This window comes from Dendrobates tinctorius, unplaced genomic scaffold, assembly GCF_039654945.1.
Source record: "Dendrobates tinctorius isolate UK_male_01 unplaced genomic scaffold, ASM3965494v1 ptg000016l, whole genome shotgun sequence".
Classification (NCBI taxonomy): Eukaryota; Metazoa; Chordata; class Amphibia; order Anura; family Dendrobatidae; genus Dendrobates; species Dendrobates tinctorius.
The window spans coordinates 38,108,954-38,132,142 of NW_027361684.1; the positions used below are offsets into that span (position 1 = coordinate 38,108,954).

Below are 23,189 nucleotides of genomic sequence, written 5' to 3' on the forward strand. Positions count from 1 at the left end.
TGATTCCCCTGTGAGAAAAGTGCATTATAGGTAATTGTTGTTGTCCCTTTTCAGTATTTGTTGTCTACAAATCCAAGTGAAACACTGGTAGAAGTAAATATGTTCCATTAATACTACTATATGTAATTTTTCTTCAGGTCGCATGCCGGTTCGTAGGGTTGCTAACCAAATCCCAGATGAAATCTCTCAGAATGTCTTACTCTTGGAAGCCATCTCTGTGCTGCCTCAAAACTACAACTTTGAAATTCCCAAGACTATATGGAGAATTCAACAAGCTGCAGCCAAAAGAGGTACTTACTGCAAACCTTGTGGAGGCGGATCTAATTGTGGAAAAAGAAGAAATAGGAGAATTCGTATAGATTTTAGAACAATCTAAAAAAAGATTCAAAAGGACGATGAGCTAAAGTTGTTTAGGAGAGATATAGCACCTCACACAGTTTAGATAGCTTTCGGCAATCGTTTATCCAGCGGCTGTCTGGCCCCCGCTCTCCCAGGGGCGCGTCTGGCCCCCGCTCTCCCAGGGGCGCGTCTGGCCCCCGCTCTCCCAGGGGCGCGTCTGGCCCCCGCTCTCCATCACTTTGTCTTGCGCTCCTGTGTGTTATCTAGAAGGTAGCTGTCAGACATCTATGGCGGTGGCTTATCTCACAAATGGATTGGAAGTCCAAAGTCGGACATGTCAGATGCTTATCTTCCCCAGTTTTTGTGCCAAGAATCCCCATGCATATTTGACTGTTGTCCTAACCTGTCGATATTGGTGGGTTCAGCCAAAGTTAATCAAATGTCTATGGGTGCCTTAACCCCCATCAGTTTCACTGAATTTTATACTTTTAAACTGAGTACCTTCTGCAATAGCCTTTGATCCTCTGATTCCATAACAGTTTTTCTTATGTGCCCCTCCATTCTTTAGTTATGCCTCCCTAGTAATAAAGGTGCAAATTTTCACTTCGTCAAATTGGGCGTATACCACAGAACTTCTCAGTGGGCTTTTTTTTCTTTGCTGACCAATCAAAACACCGCCACGTGCACTGAAGCTTTGTGGTATACACCCAGATGGTTGAAGGTTAAATGGGGGCATAGCTTTGTAAGGCTGAGTTCACACGTGGCGTTTTTTTCGCGTTTCCGCGGCGGTTTTAACCGCGCGAATTTGCCGCGAAAACGCGAAAAATAAGCATCCAAAACATTCCTATGGGATTCCGCAATGCTGTGCTAATGCTGCGGTTTTTACCGCGGCGGAATCGCTTCGCGGTAAAAAACGCAGCATGCTCATTAATTTGCGGAATCGCGGCGATCCCGCACCCATAGGAATGCATTGTTCCGCTTACTTCCCGCATGTGGCTGTGCACACCATGCGGAAAGTAAGCAGAACAATTGCGGATGGTACCCACGGTCCGGAGGAGAGGAGACTGTCCTCCGGGCTTTGGGTACCATATCCCTGTAAAAAATAGAATTTAAAATAAAAAATATTGTTCTCACCTTCCGGCGTCCCGCGCAGGCTTCCCGCCTCTCTCCACGCTCCCGGTCCCAGTAATCCTTTGCGAAAATGCCCGCGATGACGTCCGTTCTCGCGGGATCGCGAAGTCTCGCGGTCATTCGCGCGACGTCATCGCGAATTACCGCGAGACATCGCGATCCCGCGAGAACGGACATCATCGCGGGCATTTTCGCAAAGGATTACTGGGAACGGATGCGTGGGAAGCCGGAAGGTGAGAATAACACTATTTTTTTATTTTTTTTTGCATTCTATCTTTTACTACTGATGCTGCATAGGCGGCCTCAGTAGTAAAAAGTTGGTCACACTCGTCAAACACTATGTTTGACGAGTGTGACCAACCTGTCAATCAGTTCTCCAAGCGATGCTACAGATCGCTTGGAAAACGCTAGCATTTTGCAAGCTAAATACGCTTGCAAAATGCTAGTTTTTCCGCTGAAAAAACCCGGGAATTTAAAATGCGATTTTCCCGCGGAATGGAATTCCGGAATTCTCGCGGTAATTTCCGCGAGAGTTCCGGTACGTGTGCACTTAGCCTACATGACTAGGAGAGAAGAAAAAGAAAAACTGTTCCAGAATCGGCGGAGCAGTACAAATTAGAGGACGTACTTTTAAATGAATAAATCCAGTGAAAGATCCTCTTTAAATAAAATTCTGCCAATCTTGAACTAAAACTAAGAGGAAGTTACTGCCTTACTGTAAAATGTTTTATGTATGGAACTGAAATGTAAAACCATATATTGTAGCCTCACTGTCTAAACCTTTATGTATAAGGGGTTGCCCATGTTTAAGTTCGATTCCAGTGTCAGCACACCATCAGTTCTATGCGTGACTGGCTAATATAAATGTCTAAGGCATCACCCTTCTCTGTTACAACCAATGTGTAGACAGAGAAGGAGGCTGGCTTGGATATTGAAAGTAGCCAGTCCCCTTCATACACAGCGCTGAAGACATTTCACGAAAGAAACCTAAACCGATAGTAGATCTACTTGGGACTGTGGCCCATGCTGATATAGAGATCAGAACACCCCGGCCACATGAAGAAGCCCTCATCACACAGTAACAAATCCTCCCCTTCTAGCAGCCTCAGTGCAGAGAGCTGCTCCTCCCCCAGACACACATCGTCCTGTATTCTGGGACAGGCTGCTCCCATCAGTATTTGTGTCATTAGAGACACAGTGCACTGCTCACACATACATTGCACCAAATCTGCTGCTGTGTGAAGACATCAGTGACACAAAGCTGTCTCATTCACACAGCAGAGGCTTTGTCACAGAACAGATTACATCAGTGACTGCCATCCCCTGTGCAGATTAGAAGCTGCAGACCCCCATCACTGGCCATCACACAGTCTGTTCTCACTGCTGCCAGCAGCCTGGGACAGTGAGGGAAGGAATTACTGATAATGCGTTATGTATTGTAATCATGGAGTGGCCCAGAATACAGGATGATTTTCCCTCCTCACTAGTATCACTTTCCATAGATCACTGTTCAGCGTGTGTCTGGGGGAGGAGCAGCTGCTCTCTGCAGTGAGGCTGCTAGAGGGGGAGGATTTGTTACTGTGTGATGAGGGCTTCTTCATGTGGACAGGGAGGGCCTGTAGCTATGGAGGGTGGGGTTGTTGCTATAGAGGGCATGTTTGGAGTAGAGTAGGAGGTTACGACTAGTTCTCATATCAATGCCATAATACCCCCCCCCAGCTTGGACGTTCTGTTCAGAATATCTAGAAAACCGTGCAAACTAGTGACAGAAAGTAAATTTCTTATTGTCATATTTCTGCAGCCCAGATATGTACTGAGATTATGTGAAAAGCCCGGACAACCCCTTTAATGTACACTCTGCACCCCATCTTGACTGAAAAACCCCCAGAAATGTAGAAATTTTTGCAAGTTTATTAAAGAAAAACTGAAATATCACATGGTCATAAGTATTCAGACCTTTTGCTTAGTATAGAGTTGAAGCACCCTTTTGAACTTGTACAGCCATGAGTCTTCTTGGGAATGATGCAACGAGTTTTTCACACCTGGACTTTGGGATCCGCTGCCATTCTTCCTTGCAGATCCTCTCCAGTTCCGTCGGGTTGGATAGTGAATGTTGGTGGACAGCCATTTTCAGGGATTCTCCAGAGATGCTCAATTGGGTTTAGGTCAGGGCTCTGGCTGGGCCAGTCAAGAATGGTCACAGAGTGGTTCTGAAGCCACTCCTATGTTATTTTAGCTGTGTGCTTAGGGCCATTGTCTTGTTGGAAGGTGAACCTTTGGCCATGTCTGAGGTCCAGAGAACTCTGGAAGAGGTTTTCATCCAGGATATCTCCGTTACTTGGCCGCATTCATGTTTCCTTCAATTGCAATCAGTCGTCCTGTCCCTGCAGCTGAAAAACACCCGCATAGCATGATGCTGCCACCACCATGTTTCACTGTTGGGATTGTATTGGGTAGGTGATGAGCAATGCCTGGCTTTCTCCACACATACCGCTTAGAATTATCACCAAAAGTTCTATCTTTGTCTCATCAGACCCCAGAATCTTATTTCATGTAGTCTGGGAGTCCTTATGTGTTTTTTTTAGCAAACTCTATAGTTGACTTTGTGGAACTTTCTCCCATCTCCCTACTGCATCTGTGGATCTCAGCCACAGTGATCTTGGGGTTCTTCTTTACCTCTCTAACCAAGGCTAGGAAGACTTCTGGGGGTCCCAAACTTCTATTTAAGGATTATGGAGGCCACTGTGCTCTTAGGAACCTTGAGTACTGCAGAAACTCTTTTGTAACCTTAGCCAGATATGTGCCTTGCCACAATTCTGTCTCTGAGCTCCTTGGACAGTTCCTTTGACCTCATGATTCTCATTTGATCTGACATGCACTGTGAGCTGTGAGGTCTTATATAGACAGGTGTGTGCCTTTACAAATCAGGTCCTATCAGTTTAATGAAACACAGCTGGACTCCAATGAAGTAGTAGAACCATCTCAAGTAGGATCACAAGGAAATGGACAGCATGTGAATTAAATATGAGTGTCTGAGCAAAGGGTCTGAATACTTATGACCATGTGATATTTCAGTTTTTCTTCTTAAATAAATTTGTAAAAATTTCTACATTTGTTTTTTTTCAGTGAAGATGGGGTGCAGAGTGTACATTAATGAGAAAAAAAATAACTTTTTTGAATTTACCAAATGGCTGCAATGAAGCAATGAAAAATTTAAAGGAGTCTTAATACTTTTTGTACCCACTGTATTTGAATCACAGCATCCGAAAAAATTTAATTTTATCAGAATATAAAATATAAAATTAATCGCCAGTAAAGAAAAAAAGAACAAAAAAAACTACCGTAAATGCTTTTTGGTCATTACATTTCCCTCGCAAAAAATTGAAATAAAAGGGGATGAAAATGTTGTGTACAACCCAAAATGGTAGTAATAAAAACTAGAGTTCGCCATGGAAAAACAAAAAAAAAAAGTTACGAGACCCAGAAAATTAAGTTTCCAGATCATTTTTCAGTGAGTCCCGTAAAAATTAAACCGAAAAACAAATGTGAAAATAAGGTTTTTCCCTTTGCCCATGACTGTACCTTGAGAGAGGGTGGGCCCATACAGGACAAGAAACCTATGGATGTAAAATGACCCTCCCCTACCAAGTCAGTGGTTTCCTTTCCTAGGTGCAGGACCTGCTCTCCTGGATGAAGTGTGGGAGGTAGACCCTTCCTTTCTTCCTGGGGGGCCTTTTTCTCCTCTGTGGCAGTTTGTATAGAGATTACCTGTGGATTAGTTGGTCTGGCATCCCCAGCTTGCAGAGGGTGGTCTCCTGCTCAGGCTTTGCTTCCATCAGTTGCACTCTTGGGCTCTTGTGGCTGCGTTTATTATGATTGTCAATCTGGGTACCCGGCCAGAGGGTCGTCTTCTGGGATGCTGTCACATTTGGTGTCTGCTTCATTTCTGCTCCTGTAGATCACATACTTTGCTCTGGAAACCAGCAGTGGGGCCAATGGGACTGAGGCTATGTGCCCACGTAGCGTTTAAATCCAGACACTGAAAACCGGACTCCATCCCAGAAATCGCACGATTTTACCGCGATTATGATCGCGATTTTGCTGCGATTTTCGCGTGCGATATTCAAGCACTTTCCAGGCGATTTGAAGCATCGCTTGAAATGTGATTGACAGGATGGTCACACTCGTCAAGCATAGTGTTTGACAAGTGTGGCCAGGGTTTTACTATTGAGGCTGCCTATACGGCCTCAATAGTAAAAGATAGAATGTAAAAAATAATAAAAAAATAAAAAAATCGGGGTATATTTACCTTCCGGCGTCCCGCGCTGCATTCCCGGGCCTCAGCGTTCCCAGTAATGCCTTGTGAGACCTGTGATGACGTTGGTCTCGCGTTGCTATAGCGATCTCACGAGACCGCTAGAGTAACGCGAGACTACGTCATCACAGGACGTTGCCGCAAGGCATTACTGGGAACGCTTAGGCCGGGAATGCAGCGCAGGACGTCGGAAGGTAAATATACCCCGATTTTTTATTCTTTTTTTTACAGGGGTATGGTACCCAGGGCCTGGAGGACAGTCTCCTCTCCTCCACACCGTGGGTACCAACCGCACATGAGACGCTTAACTTCCCGCATGGTGGGCATAGCCACATGCGGGAAGTAAGCGATTCTCATGCATTCCTATGGGTGCGGAATCGCGGCAATTCTTTGCGATTTCGCACAAAAGAATGAGCATGCTGCGATTTTTTTTTTTCCACAATGCGATTCCGCCGCAGAAAAAAGCGCAGCATTAGCACAGCATGTGCGGAATGCCATAGGAATGCATGTGATTTTTAAACGTTTTCGCGCCGAAAATCGCGGCAAAAAACGCTTAAAAATCGCATCGTGGGCACACAGCCTGAATATTTTTTCCTTTTGATCCTATGAGAGAAGACAACGCAGCAGAAATGCCCTTTAGGTGCTGAGGAATGGGCTTCGCATTTCCATGTGCCCTGTGGCATCTCATACCACAATAAGCAAGCCATCGTATGACTGTTTCATCTTAAAAAGAAAAAAAATGTCATTTGGCTTTTGGAGGAAAGGGAAGAAAGCCAGAATCTCGAAATTGAAAAATAGCAGTGTCTTTAAGAGGTTAAACATGCTAAAATATGCAAATGGAGAAAAAAATTGTTGGTACCATCCCTTTACAATACTGCACAAAGTTGGAACACTACCATAGACTTTTTTTTGTTGGAGATAAAGGTTTAACAGAACTGCTTATCGGAAAAGGCCAAAATCTTCATCAGGCCAGATGTGGTTGAATGTATTTTCTATCACCCGAGAGAATTGGACCAATTGTCCAAATGACACTGATGAAACTCTGATCACAGCGTGCTATGATTCTATCGGCTGAGAAGAAGATGGAGAAACCAATTTCTCCATGTTCTCCATTCTGTTAGGCCGCGGACATTGGTCTGCACTCAGATAACATCCGAGTGCAGTACAAGGTTTCTCTAGCACTTATTGACTTGCATGGCCGAGTGCGACCAGAATATGCAGTGATATCTGACATGGTTCCATAGCATAACATTGGTCCGATTGCAATCGGATATTTTGTTGGATCGCACTTGGAAAGATAATCGCTCTTCTCCTCGAGCCCTTAGGCTGAGTGAGTGCAGGTTGGATCCATGTTTGCTCTGGAGACTTTGAGAATGAAGAGTAGCAGTCTCCTTGTAGCAATGCCCAGTAATTGGTGATGGAGCGTAATATATTCTGTTTTTCTATAGGTGTTTAGGAGCGTGCCACTCTTCTGCGTCGGTGCAGGGCCTCTCGTCAGAGGTTCTCAGTGTAGAGATGATATATAATTTTCCTGTTACATAGCAGCCGGTTGATAATGAGAAGAATAGTGGGTGCGCATTGTGACGTGCCAGCAGTGCTGCAGGTGTTTGTGATGGTTCAGGTTGTTGGGACCCCGGGATAACGAGGTCTCTGGATAATGACTTATCCCGATGGGACAATAGTCCCCTCCAGGCCGTATATTCTGATGTCCTCGTTCTGTGTTCTGATGCCTTTGAGCGATTCGGATCCCATTAGGCCCGCTGCGTCCGTTTCCTCTCTAATCATTTCCTCTCCTCGCTGCTGCTGCTCTCCGATGCAGTGCTATATTTGTCTATACAATAACCTGTTTGCGCTCCATAGCCGTCTGTCTCTCTGTGCCTTGTTCTTTTTTTTTTTTATTGCCATTTGTAATTCCAAAGCTTATCTCTTCCCTTCTTGCTTAGATGTTCCTCATCCTTTATTTTTCTTCCTCTTGAACATTACATCTCCCACACGGGCTGTATGTTTTCTCAAGTGTCTGTCTCTTGTATGTGCTGGAGATCTCCAAATGTCACATTAGCATGCTTCCTGCTGGCCGCTAATCCGGGTGTTTAGCTGACTCGCTATTCTCTCTGTGATGTTTTATGGAATAGCTCTTCATGTGTTTGTGTGCAGGACAGGATGCCGTATGGTGGATTGTAAGATCATTCGGCTTTTGGTCCCTTTTTCATTCACATTTTCATTTTCAGTTGCTTTACAGATGCCGGAAGGGCTGCTGATGTTTGCCTGCACCATCGCCGATATCATAGAGAGGTGAGGATCACAATTACCAATCGTCTATGGGTTTCTTCTGGTTTTACACATTAAAATAATTTGGATTTGTCCGCAGTTTGCTGTAATTATTTTACTTTTTTTTTTGCGCCGCATTAAGTGCAATTAGCATTAAATTAGGAAACCATTATCTCACTCTTTGTATGTTGTGCTCCAGTTTTTGTTCCAAGAAAAGCAATAAAAATTGGATCAGAGTCAAGGAGCTTTACATAGCCCAGATGTTTGTAATTACTTAATGGGAAGCTGTCAGGAAAATCAACCCCCCCATAACTGCATATAAGAGCATGTAGGTCTTTGAAAGATAGATCCATTGTCATCATTATGTCTTCTATCTGTTGCTGCACTTCCAAGAAATCAGAGTTTTGATTTATATGCAAATGAGGTGTTAAGTGCTCTGGGTGTCATAGAGCACTTCCCTAGCCTCTGCCTCTGAGATTGTTTTCCCACTCAGCACCAGCCTCATTAGCATGACTGATAATTTACTGACTGTGGGAGGCAATTAAATCAAACTGTGAGCCGTCATGGCTGGTGCTAGGCAGGGAAATGACCTCAGGAAGCAGAGGCACAGGAAGTGCTCTGTAACGTCCATAACATTTAATGCATCATTTGCATATGGATTAAAACGCATTTTATTTGGAAGTGCAGCAACAGATAGCTGATATAAAAGTGTCAATGGATTTAGATTTGAAAGATTTGCATGGACACGTGAGGTTTTATGGAGGGTGGGTCTGACTGACCATTTCCTTGAAAGTACTATTAATGTAATATACTTCAGTTTTTTATAGACCTAGCTTAACTCTGAGCTGTCTGTGAAAATTTGACAACCTGTAAAAAGCCACCATGGAGTTTGAAGAAATATTTCAAATGTCAGTAACTGCAGTTGGAATATTTCGAAGGCCGGCTTCTAAGCATGTCATGAAAAGACTGCCTATTTGTTATTGTCTCCTAGCCAGTATTGGCTTCACTTACGGCCCAGGAGCATCTCTAAAATGGCGCCATACAGGTGAGGGGAAAATGTGAGGTCTTGTGGAGCTGAAAGCTGTATCTACTGACTTATTGACACTAGTAACACTTTAAAAGTGGATCTGACATCAGACCATGTGATCAGCAAATACACAAACTGAATAAGGGTTCCCCATTTGGGGGGATAGTACTGCAGTATAGCAGGAGCGATCCTCCGGCTCCTATCTGGACACTGCGCATGCTCTGACATTCTATAATATTTACACATCCTACAGGAGGGTCCTACCCTGATCCACCCTCGCGCAACTCTCCCTGTGCACGGTCTCATCGTTCAGATGTAAGAGCCCATATCTGTCTCCTGTAAAGGGCATGTGTCCACATTGCTTTATTTGTGGTGTATAAAGTATTGTAAGGGAGTTTGTCTGACTCTGCCGGCCAACGGGCATGACGTAGAGGATCTCTAGAAATACCGTGCCTCCTGGTGGGAGCTCCTGTTCAGTTTCAGCTTATTTGGAAAAGTACCTGTGCCGTGCAGTATATGTGGAGTTGCAGGAGAACATCAATAATTTGTGCCGGGCTCTTTGAAGTCCTCTCGTCTACCAGCCTACAGTCTTGCGCCTGCTCGCTGGATGGTAATGCACCAGTGCTCGGTGCTTCTGCGGCATGGTTAATGTGCGTACACAGAGCTTCCCAGCGCGCTGTGCTTATGTTAAGTCTCTCAGACAATAATAAAATTGGCTCAATTACTTTTAAATGCTGGGATATACAGAAGCACCATGAAAATTAAAATGTCTATTGAAATAACCCTGAAAGTTTGGTTTTGGGAAGGAAAGAAGCTTTCACATGGCCCTGTATACCTAGTGGGCTATTTTGGCATCAGATATGCTGTTTTCCCAAAAATAACTTATTATGTACATGATAGGTGATGCGTGTCTGATCACTGGAGGGGCCTGGGACCTCCTCTGATCACGTCATGTCATGTTTTGCACTGTCTGTAGGACTAAGATGGTGGCTTTGTGCTCTACTTGACTTTCTATCAGTAGGGTAGGACTGGAGCAGCAGTGGGCATGCTTGACCTCCTATCTTGTGATTGATGGGACCCACAGACCGCTGGAACCAGGATCCATGTGCATAGGCCTCCAGTTTAGAACTAAGGGTCCTGGTGTGTTGGGATGAGTCTACCAAGTGTAAGGTTCTGCATCTCCAGGTACTGTGTGTGGAGAAGTGGCCACAAATTATCTGTTGAAATCCTGTTTTTAGGATCTTTTTGATCTGGGCATCTAGCCTCGAGATTATGGAATTGTCTCATTGACATTTTATGATGTCCACTATAGGCTTCCTTAAGGGTACGTGCACACGCTGTGGATTCTGCTGAGTATTGATCTGCGCGGATTTAGCAAAATCCGCAGGTCAAAAAACCTGCGGTTTATCTGCAGATTAGCCTGCAGTTTTGCCCTGCGGTTTATCAGCTCTACAATGGAGGAGATGGTAAACCGCAGCAGAATCCTCAGAATTGACATGGATTTCCCATAGGATACTATGGTACTGTACACCGCAGCAAAAACTGCTGCGGATCCACAGGACCAAAACCGCTGCGGGTCCGCAACAGAATCTGCAGCGTGTGCACACACCCTAATGGAATAAGTCCTATATTCTTTTTGTTCTCTTGAGCTGGCGATGGTATTATCGGCTTTATTCTCTAATTGGGATCTTTCAATTAGACCGTAGAGGTTTTGGTATTAGACAGAAGAAAATTAGCGGTAGTTTCTTGATTGACTGTAAAATGCTTCTTCTTCCTCCACTTCCTCTTTTTTTTTTCTTTTTTTATCTGTCCTGTACTGATCTGGTGGTAGCTGCAGCCAAGCACTTAATGTCAGAAGGAGTTATGTCTGTGTAATGGATCTTGCTGTATATGATGTGCACTTGCCTTCAGACATGGGCTGCTGTTTGTTAGTGATGAGCCTGTGGGGGCCAACCCAAACACTAGTGGAAGGCGCGTGAGATTTTTCAACCTCTGATTTGCATTGAATTCTGTCCTAACAGTTTCGGATGTCTGTCATTTCAGTTTGTATATTTTTTTAATGTACGTAACATACAATTAATGGCTCCTGGGAGAATAAGGACTCGAATACATGGCAGGACCGTCTGCATAGACTGTACGGCGTCATACGGAGTCTTCGTGTTTAGAAAACTATCTCCATAACACAATGACTGATGCAGTATGGCACATTAATATCTGAATGAATCTAACGGGAAAGCCTTGACATCAGTTTAGAGTCTTGGCGCTATGCAGTGTCGTGGTGCCATGTGTCTCGAAGGTTGTACAGATTAAAACAAAAAAAACATACAAACTATACAGACGTTTCCACGCTTATCTTTTCTATAGACAAAACCTAAGATAAAAACAAAATGAGCAAATACCCTGCAGTAAATAAATGGCAATAGTGCATGGAAAAACATGGGGTACTTGGTTAACATTTTTGATTAAAAAAAAACAAATGTTTCCATTTCTTCATCATTTACATATCATTAACCTGTCTATCCATACTTTGATTTTTATAATTCCTTGATTTTTTTTTGTCCTTCCTGGTGTTGCAATTTGAACAATAAGTGTAGATATCTGTATTTATATGTAATGTGTGTAAATTTTCCACTCTTGAAAAACTAAAAAAAAACAAACAAAACCCTGCCACTATATAGAATCTCCATTCAAGAGATTGAGGAAGATTGGTGACAACCCCGGTGGGACGTGTATTTATGGTCGCCTAGTTCTAGTGTTCATAGAAAATAATGGGTCAAGGTCATACAGTTACAGGTGATTATGTTTCTTATCGGGGAGATTTACAGTTATGTAGCATATGGTACTGATTTTTGCCCTTTACTGACTGCTTAATGGCAGTACAATAAGTCCTTCACGTTGCTTACCTTGGCACTATATGAATAATTAATTATCAGTCTTAATGATTTACTTTACTGTACAGTGGAACGAGTATGTGGCCAAGTCTTTTTCCGGCAAGCTAATAGTATATGGCTTATGAAAGCTTTCCCAATAAGGGAGACACATGAGGCTGCAGTTGTAAATTGTGCTCACCTTCAGGTAGCAGCAGACGGCATTTCTCACTTCATTCTCTGCACCGTAGATCCTCTGATACTTTTTACTATATCAGTCGGTAAATTTAGAATTAAGAACTTACAGCTATCAATAAATAAAAAAAAATATGGGCAATAAGATGACTTTCAATGGAAAACCAAACTGGAGGAAGTTCAGACAGAACAAGCTAGCTTAAAGAACGGAAGAAACGGCTGAATACAGTTCTATTAATGTCCTGTGTATAGGAGGCGAAAATGGAGATTCTAGATCTTACAAAGGCTTTATTCAGACATCATGTTTTAATGGAAGAGTTTTTTTGTGTTTTTCACGTATAGAACTTGTACCTTTTGTTATAGTCTGTGTGCTCATGTAGTTTTACATGCCTTGGGTTTTATAAGGTTTTATAAGGTACCCTCTTGCATTATTTTGGGTCTAAGCAATAATGTCTATCTGGTTGCTGCTTTCTTCAAATGTGTTACCTATCCATCTTGTATGTTTGACCTTTTCTAAAGGCCCCGTCACACTAAGCGATATCACTAGCAATATCGCTATAACGTCACTATAGCGATATTGCTATGTGTGATACTTGCCTCCGACCGGCTTCCCCGCTGGTTATCGCTGATTGCTCGAGAACGGCCTGGGCCGTTTCTCGTCGTCAGCTTCCTGCTGTGGCGACGAGCGACACGTGGACGCGGGCGGGAGGATGTCTTCATCGCCTCGTCTGACAGGTAAGTAACGACCGCCGACCACTGTTATGTCACTGGTGAGATCTGCCTGTTTGGCAGCTCACTAGCGACCACTTAGCGATGCACCAGCGATCCTGACCGGCTCATATCGTTGTTGGGATCGCTGGTGCATCGCTAAGTGTGACAGTACCTTAACTGTGTGTGACATAGGCCTGACAACCAATTACTAATGATCTCTGCCTTTTTCATCCTGGACACTCTCTTACATTCCTGCCCCCTTTGTGCCACGTCCCAGTATCTCCTCGGTGGATAGCAACTTGGGGATTCACTGTGTAAAAAGCCCTCTCCTGCTGATGGGAATTAAGTGACAATCTTTTACACTCTGGTTCAACCCACACAAGATTTATTAGTCAAACTTTGGGTCCACATTCCCACTAGACTGCTATAATCAAAATAGGGCCTTACGACCTAAGGTTTCGGGCCTATTATTTTGACCATACATTTTCAATGACAAATGAACAGGTCTATGAGAGGTAGATAACATTTTTGTGAGCCCATTATTACACATTGGCCCACTTTTATGAAGCAATTTATGTTAAATTTTGGTGTAAACGGTCCCACTAATTTGTCTAAAGCGTCGACACAAGATTTTCCTGCTTCTCCAAATTTGTAAAGTAACGAAATATCCCATCCACGGAGACCATGCCTGATTTTCTACAGATAGTTAATAAATCTAAGTATAGGTGGAAAATGGTGCAAATGTTGGTAGAAATGTACTCCCAGCTCAAAGCAGTGAAGAACTAATTTTCTAAATGTGCGGTGAAAATGTGCCAAATTTTTTAAAAGGCCAATCTTTGTAAGTGAGTTTTTCCAGCAGATTGGACATTTACACAAAATATGAAAATAAAATAATAATACATTTTGACAGCATATTTATCTTCAGAAAAATTTGTGAGATGCCTCTTCACAATGTCAGTGTGCCCAATGGTTTTGAGAACCGGTAGATATTTTATCACGTGAGGCCGTTTTGCTGTTTAGATTGGGACACATTCATCAGAGTCCTCTCTAAAGAGTGGATAAGAGAGGATAGAAACACTAACACAGACGAGCCTGTATGCAGTTCTCCTGCTGCTCTCTAATCCCTGGAGTATAGCTCGCCATACACACTAGACAGCTGTTGGCCGACCTCTTCATGTAGACGAATGTTCGGCACAGCCAAGCGTTCCTGTGTTTTCTATGACAACTCCTACTAAATACGGTAGGAGCTGCTCCTCTCCCCATCAAACAAATGATTCGTCCAACTGAATTTCAACCAACCAATCCTCATGTTCTGTTGGGTAACAGTTGGGATGCCCCATACACATTAGACGGCTGGCCGATCTTGCCGAAATGGATAGGTTCTGTCAATTTTTCTGTAACGTGTATGGGGACCTTAAGATACAGTTCGACATCTCTTCCTGGAGATGACAATAATCTATTGGTGCTTTTCTGTCCATTAGCTCACATTCACTGCAGTGCAGCTGCCATAAAGTGCGCGGACACCCAATGGTGTTGTCATCTGTGTGATCAGACTATGCTGTCCTGTATGTGAGCTTATAATGGGGGTAGGTCCATTCTTCTAGCCAAAATTATTTCACATAATATTGTGCTGTCTAGATAATAGAATCAATCAAAGAATACACCCTACTTATTGTAAGCCCAGGGGGTTTTGTGAGTTGAGCACTCTCCCTACCTTTCTCGGTGGGCAGAGTGCCCCCTCATCAATACACTGGACTCATGACTATGCAAGTCTAGTCTATAGTTTAGAAACGTTTTATAAATCTTGATATTCATGTGATAAGTATTATTTTAGCGCCAGTTGTAAATGTGAGAAAAAAAAATCCTTGGAGACCAAATTCACTTAGATACAGTGATCAGACGACATTGCTAACTTTCTCTACCTGCAGGATGTTGGCCTCGTCGGTGAGGGGTTAACGACGCAGTGTTGCATAACCTCTGCATTGACTGGAATGGAGTAGTGCTGCCTTTCATTTATTTTACATGAAAACCTTGCATGTGAAGAGCAGATAAGCTGTGTGAACAGCTGATGGAAAGGGCTGACAGTCGGCAGACTAATGTCGCTTGCTCTGATGTAGTAAACCCTTTGGCAAATATGTGTTGTTTTTTTTCCCCTTATTTCGTTAAATCCCTTGTCACTGTGAAAGCCGGGTGCTTGACAATCTAGTGAACCATCGTCTGGTCAATGCCAGAATATATTTTGCATTCTGTGCTTTAAAGTTTTAACTTTCTTTGTTAATTTGCACCTTGCCAGAGGAGAAGCTTGGATGATCAAAGCAGCTTGCGGCAGCACTTCCATTTTTCTGTATCATCTTCTGCTGGCAACTGCTGTGGCAGCCTAATCATGCAATAGAGTAGTAATTGCTATCAGATAAATATACACCAAGCCCTGTACATGATATTATTGCTCTGCATCTCCACGCCGGCTATAATGTCATGTTATACAGCTGTTCTGATGAAAGCTTTGCCGCTAACTGGACAAGCTTCAGTGTAATACTAAAGGGACGTAAGTGGTTTCTTCAATTATCACAGAGTTAGATTAAATGTAGCCAGGATCTAATTGTTGGTACACTTCGTAATATACTTCTGATGAACAGTCCTAGATTAAATCTCGCTTATAGGCGGGCTAGGTCCGTTTACTCAAATACTACCATATAGTCTTCATAAACACTACTGTAATTGACCGGTTATTTAAAATTCATGATATATTATAATATATATTATATAATTAGATAATTTTTTTTTGATGGCCTCTTGCTCGATCTTAAGCCATGGCGACTTAATAAATTGAATGATCTGTAGGATGATCGGTTTTGTGCAACCTAGATGGGTCCACCAGGGTCTTATCCACCGTTATCTTTTATACTATCAAGCCATCAGGTTGCTCGTGGTTCTCTTCGCATTGTTGCTTATACTTTTCCAACCATGATGTCCTTCTTCAGTGATGGCTCTCTTCGTATGATGTGTCTAAAGTAGGCAAGTCGTAGCTTGGTAATCTTTTCCTTCGAGTGACAAGACTAGCTTGATTTGTTCCAAGATTGATATATTTATTCTTCTTGCCATCCATGGCATTAAGATCCTTCTCCAACACCACATTTCAAAGGCATAATTTCTTCTATCTTGTTTCTTTATCGTCCAGGTTTCACATCCATATGTTACCACCGAAAAGATCAAACTTTGTACTACCCATCTTTTCATCGCCACTGAAATGTTCCTTGATTTGAAGACCTTGTCCAGTGACTTCATCGTTGATTTGCCCATAGCTAGTCTCTTATCTTTATAGTATGCCAATATTCATTAATTGGCAAGGGTCCACCTCCGCACCCCACCAACAAGCTGTAGAAATAGGCCAAACTATGTCATTGTTTCACTTGAATGGGACAAAGTTGTAGAGAATTTTAATACTATGCACAGGTGCTACTGTAAGTACTTAGTGGTGCCTAGTAAACAAGTGTTATGGCCGCTTCTTCAGATATCATCTGATTAGGAGTGCTGAGAATCGAATCCTCATTTACCTTATGTTGATGGCTTAGATAGATGAACTACTGCTCACCCTACACTGTGATTAGGCAGGTCTCTTTGTATGCAGAAGTTTCCACCCCAATTGACAGCCTTAGCTATGCGTGACCTGTCAGCAGCCAGACTTCCTTGAGGTTGGGGTGCTAGATATGGATACAGCCAGTCTGTTTCACATTGGTGCTCCGCCACATATAAAGCGCATTTACTGCTGGAGACGTCCCCTGCCTCTCACGCTGCCCTCCAAAGAAGAATCGTAGCCAGCAAAGAAAAACCTTACTGGCCAAAGCCTGTGACTCGCATCGCTCTTACTCTACAGTTCTTTTTCGGTCTGCTCACTGTTAAATACTCCGCTCTTGTCTGGGAAATTGGTCTTCCTCTCAGCTACTCAACTGGTTAATCAATGCCCTATGGTCCCAACCTGGAAAACATTTCTATTTATGTATTTCTTCATGATCATTCAGGGCACAATAAATTTACTTATTACCACAACACTAATAAAGTGTGACTACCAACATAAGGAGCATAAATCATCAAAATTATAATCCCTGGAGACACACCTGAACTATGAATACCACCAAAAGATGCATACAGTTGTGGCCAAAAGTATTGCCACCCCTGCAGTTTTGTCAGATAATACTCAGTTTCTTCCTGAAAATTATTACAAACACAAATTCTTTGTTATTATTATCTTCATTTAATTTGTCTTAAATGAAAAAACACAAAAAGAATTGTCCTAATGCTAAATTGGATTTAATTCCACACCAAACACAAAAAAGAGGGTGGACAAAAGTATTGGCACTGTTCGAAAAATCATGTGATGCTTCTCTAATTTGTGTAATTAACAGCACCTGTAACTTACCTGTGGCACCTAACAGGTGTTGGCAATAACTAAATCACACTTGCAGCCAGTTGACATGGATTAAAGTTGACTCAACCTCTGTCCTCTGTCCTTGTGTGTACCACATTGAGCATGGAGAAAAGAAAGAAGACCAAAGAACTGTCTGAGGACTTGAGAAACCAAATTGTGAGGAAGCATGAGCAATCTCAAGGCTACAAGTCCATCTCCAAAGACCTGAATGTTCCTGTGTCTACCGTGCTCAGTGTTATCAAGAAGTTTAAAGCCCATGGCACTGTGGCTAACCTCCCTAGATGTGGACGGAAAAGAAAAATTGACAAGAGATTTCAACGCAAGATTGTGCGGATGTTGGATAAAGAACCTCGACTAACATCCAAACAAATTCAAGCTGCCCTGCAGTCCGAGGGTACAACAGTGTCAACCCGTATTATCCGTCAGCGTCTGAATGAAAAGGGACTGTATGGTAGGAGACCCAGGAAGACCCCACTTCTTACCCCGAGACATATAAAAGCCAGGCTGGAGTTTGCCAAAACTTACCTGAAAAAGCCTAAAACGTTTTGGAAGAATGTTCTCTGGTCAGATGAGACAAAAGTAGAGCTTTTTGGGCCAAGGCATCAACATAGAGTTTACAGGAGAAAAAAAGAGGCATTCAAATAAAAAAAACACGGTCCCTACAGTCAAACATGGCGGAGGTTCCCTGATGTTTTGGGGTTGCTTTGCTGCCTCTGGCACTGTACTGCTTGATCGTGTGCATGGCATTATGAAGTCTGAAGACTACCAACAAATTTTGCAGCATAATGTAGGGCCCAGTGTGAGAAAGCTAGGTCTCCCTCAGAGGTCGTGGGTCTACCAGCAGGACAATGACCCAAAACACACTTCAAAAAGCACTAGAAAATGGTTTGAGAGAAAGCACTGGAGACTTCTAAGGTGGCCAGCAATGAGTCCAGACCTGAATCCATAGAAAACCTGTGGAGAGATCTAAAAATGGCAGTTTGGAGAAGGTACCCTTCTAATATCAGGGACCTGGAGCAGTTTGCCAAAGAAGAATGGTCAAAAATTCCAGCAGAGTATTGTAAAAAACTCATTGATGGTTACCGGAAGCGATTGGTCGCAGTTATTTAGGCTAAAGGTTGTGCAACCACGTATTAGGCTGAGGGTGCCAATACTTTTGTCTGGCCCATTTTTGGAGTTTTGTGTGAAATGATCAATGTTTTGCTTTTTGCTTCATTCTCTTTTGTGTTTTTTCATTTAAGACAAATTAAATGAAGGTAATAATACCAAAGAATTTGTGATTGCAATCATTTTCAGGAAGAAACTGAGTATTATCTGACAAAATTGCAGGGGTGTCAATAATTTGGCCACAACTGTATAATCTCTAAAATTCATAAATGTTCTTGAATTCAACAATTTAAAAACAATGTGGGGTCAAAAGAGTAAAGTAATGGATGAGTACATGATACATTGGCATAGTTGCATGTAATATCACTAGGATTAAATCATTACCAGTCTGAGTATTTAAAGCTGTTATTCAAAGACCCCCAAATCAATGCTATAATGGCAAAGTATATATAGTACAAAGTGCAAAATTCTGGCATGTCTTGACGGATGGTATGGGTACGCCTTATATGCAAGGAAATGAGAGACAGATAACTTGCATAGCCAACAGAATGGTATATATAGTTCTGGTGCCCCAACGTACGTCTCCCACCCCCTGATGAAGCAAGGGTGAATCATGTGGTCCTCCATTGCATTTAAATTGTTGAGTTCAATAGCATTTATGAAGTTTAGAGATTATATGGTCCTTTTGGTGGTAGGTGGTATTCATTAATAAAGTTTGACTTTTAATTGATCTTAATAAATGATGCATCAAATCTATTGTGAACTTCTATATAAATACACCAACAAGAAAAAGTGTACGATGCAAAGAAAATGTATAAAATATGTACATTTCTCCTTCGCCTCGTTGGAGGACACAGATACTGTGGGGTGTATACTTCTGCCGCTAGGAGGCTGACACTAAGTGAAAAAAAGAGGTTAGCTCCTCCTCCGCCGTATACACCCTCGCCCCCATTGCGGGCGGAACTCAGTTTTTTGCTTAGTGTCCATGGAGGCACACGTCTGGTTTTTTTTTCTCCAGACTTTTTTCTTTTTCCCATGAAGATTAGACAGGGGCAACGGATCCTATTGAAAGGGTCCGATTTTCCCAAACCAACAACGGGCCAGCACGTGCGAGTGTCGCCTCCATGTATTCTCCCCCGCGTCATGGGACACAGTGCTGGACTTAGCCCTGACCACCCCTAGGTATTGAAACCATGGGCTGTACAGAGGCACAAGACTAGTCCATGTGGCCCCCATTGCTCCACCAATGCTGAGACTGCGGTGCTGCAAGGTGGCGGAGATGGTCCCTCTCCTCACCCCCTGAAGGGGTTAGATGGAGCTAGGGTGCCTGCACAGTCCTATTTTTTTCGAGGCCCCCTGACATACCTGAGCTCAGGAAGCTGAAGAGGATCGTCGGTGAGGAGAGAGCCTGGGAGGGCTCCTGCGAAGATCGGGGCTGGAGCCCTTAGCTGGGAGGCCACCGGCGAATAAATTTAGTCCCCAGCTTCGGAGCGTGGCTAGGCCGCAGAGCAGGAAGTACCGCCCCTGGAGCCATTCATATGCTGGCAGCCCGCCCCACAGCTGGTGGCGCGCGATTTTGGATATGGAGACTTCCAGGAGTGGGGGCGCAGGACTGGGGTAAGTGCTGCCCGAGAGGCCACGCTACAGGAAAAACGAGGTGCTACCTCCTTCCCCCCTCCCCAGCAGCGGACAGATGCAGCATGTCCGAAAAAACAAGGACGCACACTTTTTTTTTTTTTTACGCTGCATGGATCTCTTTTCAGGCTGTGTTTTTCTTCGGGCGCATAGCAAGCGATTATGCGAAGCCTGCGAGTCCGAACGCTGCGACCGCGACCAATGTGCGAGCCCCCTGGAGTGGGCCCTATCAGTGTCACAGTCCATGGCGTCGCTTGCGAGGGCAATCGAGTCCCTTCAGGCCCCAGATAGGGGCAGGGACAATGGCTTGCCGACCTTAGAGGGAACCTCCACCTCACACGAGCCTCCGGCCTGCAGGGGCCGCTCTCATTCCAGGCAGACCCGGGGGAAACAAATCCACGCGGTGTCGCCCAGTCCATCCGGTGCCCTGACATCTGTAAGCTCTGCTTCTCGCTCCCCGTCACCAGTGGTTGACAGCGAGCAGACCTCAGATTTCGACTCAGACGATCCCCTTGACCTGTACACTCCAGGGTCACGAGAAACAGTAGACCGCCTCATAGAAGCTGTCAGTCAGACCTTGGGGATTGAGGAAGATCCCACAGCGGCTACGGGGCATAAGGTGGCATTTAAGCGAGTAAAGCGGCCGCACAGAATTTTTTCCTCTCACCCCAAGTTTGAGGACATAGTGCAGCGACACAGAGGCTAGACAGGCGTTTCTTGGGCCAAAAGGCACTCAAAACAAGGTATCCATTTGCCACGGACCTCCGTAAAGATTGGACGGAATCTCCGATGGTGGATCCACCGGTTTCGCGCCTAGCCACTGTATACTATGATTTATTTTTAATGGTTTCAACACTCCAATTAATTAATAGCAACTATTGATATAGTTTCAATCAGTTATACTATATTCAGCTCTTTGAACCTTCCTAGAAGGTCATTGAAACTTGTTTCAACCAGATGGTCAAATTGTCCAAGCAGAGCAAATAACTGGCTTACACTTTTCTACCAACAAAGGACCTTCATTGCCATAATTAGATTGGGTGTGTTAACTTTCCCCATGGATTGTCAACTGGTGAAATCTCATCTATTTGGCCTCAGGGGGTCATCTCACTGGCATCCAAGGACAGATACTGTTTAAGTCTCACACTTACTTTGGGACATAAAAGGCTTTAGAGAAGTTTTTACATATAAAAGGGTAGTAGAAACTGAAAGAAAAAGAGCGCAATAGGGTCTTACCCGAGAAAACACAGATATAAGTCAATGGTTTATACTCACCCTCTGCAGGAGAGTAACAGGCATAAAGGAACAAGGTCAGCTTGCTGCACATCCAAATGACCACGCCGTGGCCATAAATCTTCAGATTCAAGGAAGGAATTTTTATGGATTAAACGTGCGCTACCAGACCATCACTCCTCACAAGTTGTGTAGTTAATACATTTATTTCCCTACGCGTTTCAAAGTTAAAAACTTCTTCCTCAGGGGATGATATGTCTTCCATACAGACATATCATCCCCTGAGGAAGAAGTTTTTAACTTTGAAACGCGTAGGGAAATAAATGTATTAACTACACAACTTGTGAGGAGTGATGGTCTGGTAGCGCACGTTTAATCCATAAAAATTCCTTCCTTGAATCTCTACATATAAAAGGGGAGAGACAGAGAAAGAGATGTGACAGACCAGAGAGGACACGGAGATGAGACTATCTGAATAATGTAATGTATGAATAATGCCTGTTTCTGATTAATACATATGTATTTATAGTTTTATATTGTTTATTATTTGATCTTATCACTTTATATAGTAAATCAATTTAGTAAATTCAATTCTTGTGTGAGCATTTTCTTATTCATTACAATCCATTGGAACCCTTACAATACAAATTGGTGTCAGAAGTGGGATTGTTTTGAATAAAAATGTTTGCAAAATTGAATAAGTTTGTTAAGAGTAGGAAAGCAGTTGAGAGTAGTGTCAGATCTTTGCCAGAATGGGTGTTACCAGGAAAGTGGACCCCAATGGCACAGGAATGTAACAAATATATGGAGGGACAGCGGTTATAAAATCCTCAGGATGTGGCTGGCAAATTTGATCTCTCAAGGTATGATGCAAAAGAGCAGAAAGCTGCAGCAGCCGTTGGATGGATCTGTGTGCAAGTGTCCCAAAGATTACAGGAGGAGATAGACAATTTGCGTTTAGAGCTGCATACCGTTTTAGAGCAAAGGATTAGCTTGCAATCAGCCTTGAGAGACCAAATGAAACAGCATGACAATATGCAAAGGAATTTTGAAGCTTATGTAATGAAAAATGTGAATAAGAATAGGCGCAGGAGGAGACAGCGGCCAGTGTCCGATATTTGTACTGCACAGATTAGAACCATGATTGCACGTGAGAAATGGTCAGATTTGCTAGAATGGGATGGCTGTGAGACAGATGAGGAAGAAAAGCAAGCCAGACCAACTGTGACTACTAAAACTAGGAGAGAAGTCTCACAGCGTAGTGGAGATAGGATGGATGCAGGAAACGCAGCTACAGGAGCAGAAGCTTCAATGACCGAAGAAACTAGGAATTATACAGCCGGAGAATTATCAGAATTAGCTACCAGGTACAGGCAGTAAGCAGGAGAACCTTTGTTAGCATGGATTCTCAGATTATGGGATCAGGGAGCCGATACTATAATCTTGAACCGTCTTGAGGCAGTAGGACTTTGTAGTATTTGTATTGATCCTATGGTGCGTCTAAAAATGAGACGTGCAAGGGACACTACAGAGACTTTCTCTTTGCTGCATTTGGTGAGGGATTCTGTGGCACAAGTGTATGACTCTCCCATGGAATTAATACCACAGACACAATGGGAGACTCTTGCAGATGGAGTTCAGAGATTGAGAGAAATCGCAGGTATAGGTGGCATAACTTGCAATCCTGTGCCAGATCTGAATGATCATTTTGCTGTTGTTGAGGATTGGAAGGGACCAGATGCTGCAATATTGACAGTATTGATGAAGAATAAGTTCATAGAAGGTGCCCCAGCGTCATACAAAGCCCCATTGTTCACTATGTTCGGTGCACTTATGGGAAATTCCACTACTGTCTACACAGCATGCAATCTAATCTCCCAGCTATCTGCTCTAGAGAGAGCAAAAGTATCAAAAAATAGTACAGTAGAGAGAGTA

At 43.3% G+C, this 23,189-nt stretch overlaps 1 protein-coding gene across 4 annotated transcripts in view; it reads left to right on the forward strand.

Moving 5' to 3' along the window:
- The window catches only part of DPH1 (diphthamide biosynthesis 1), a 421,815-nt gene that overhangs the window by 54,046 nt on the left and 344,580 nt on the right, over positions 1–23,189 (forward strand). For all 4 annotated transcript variants that reach the window (XM_073565690.1, XM_073565691.1, XM_073565689.1 and 1 more), the window contains exons 2-3: positions 138–290; positions 8,014–8,077. In XM_073565690.1, coding sequence (XP_073421791.1) covers positions 138–290; positions 8,014–8,077 — 217 coding nt within the window. The remainder of the gene's footprint in view (positions 1–137; positions 291–8,013; positions 8,078–23,189) is intronic.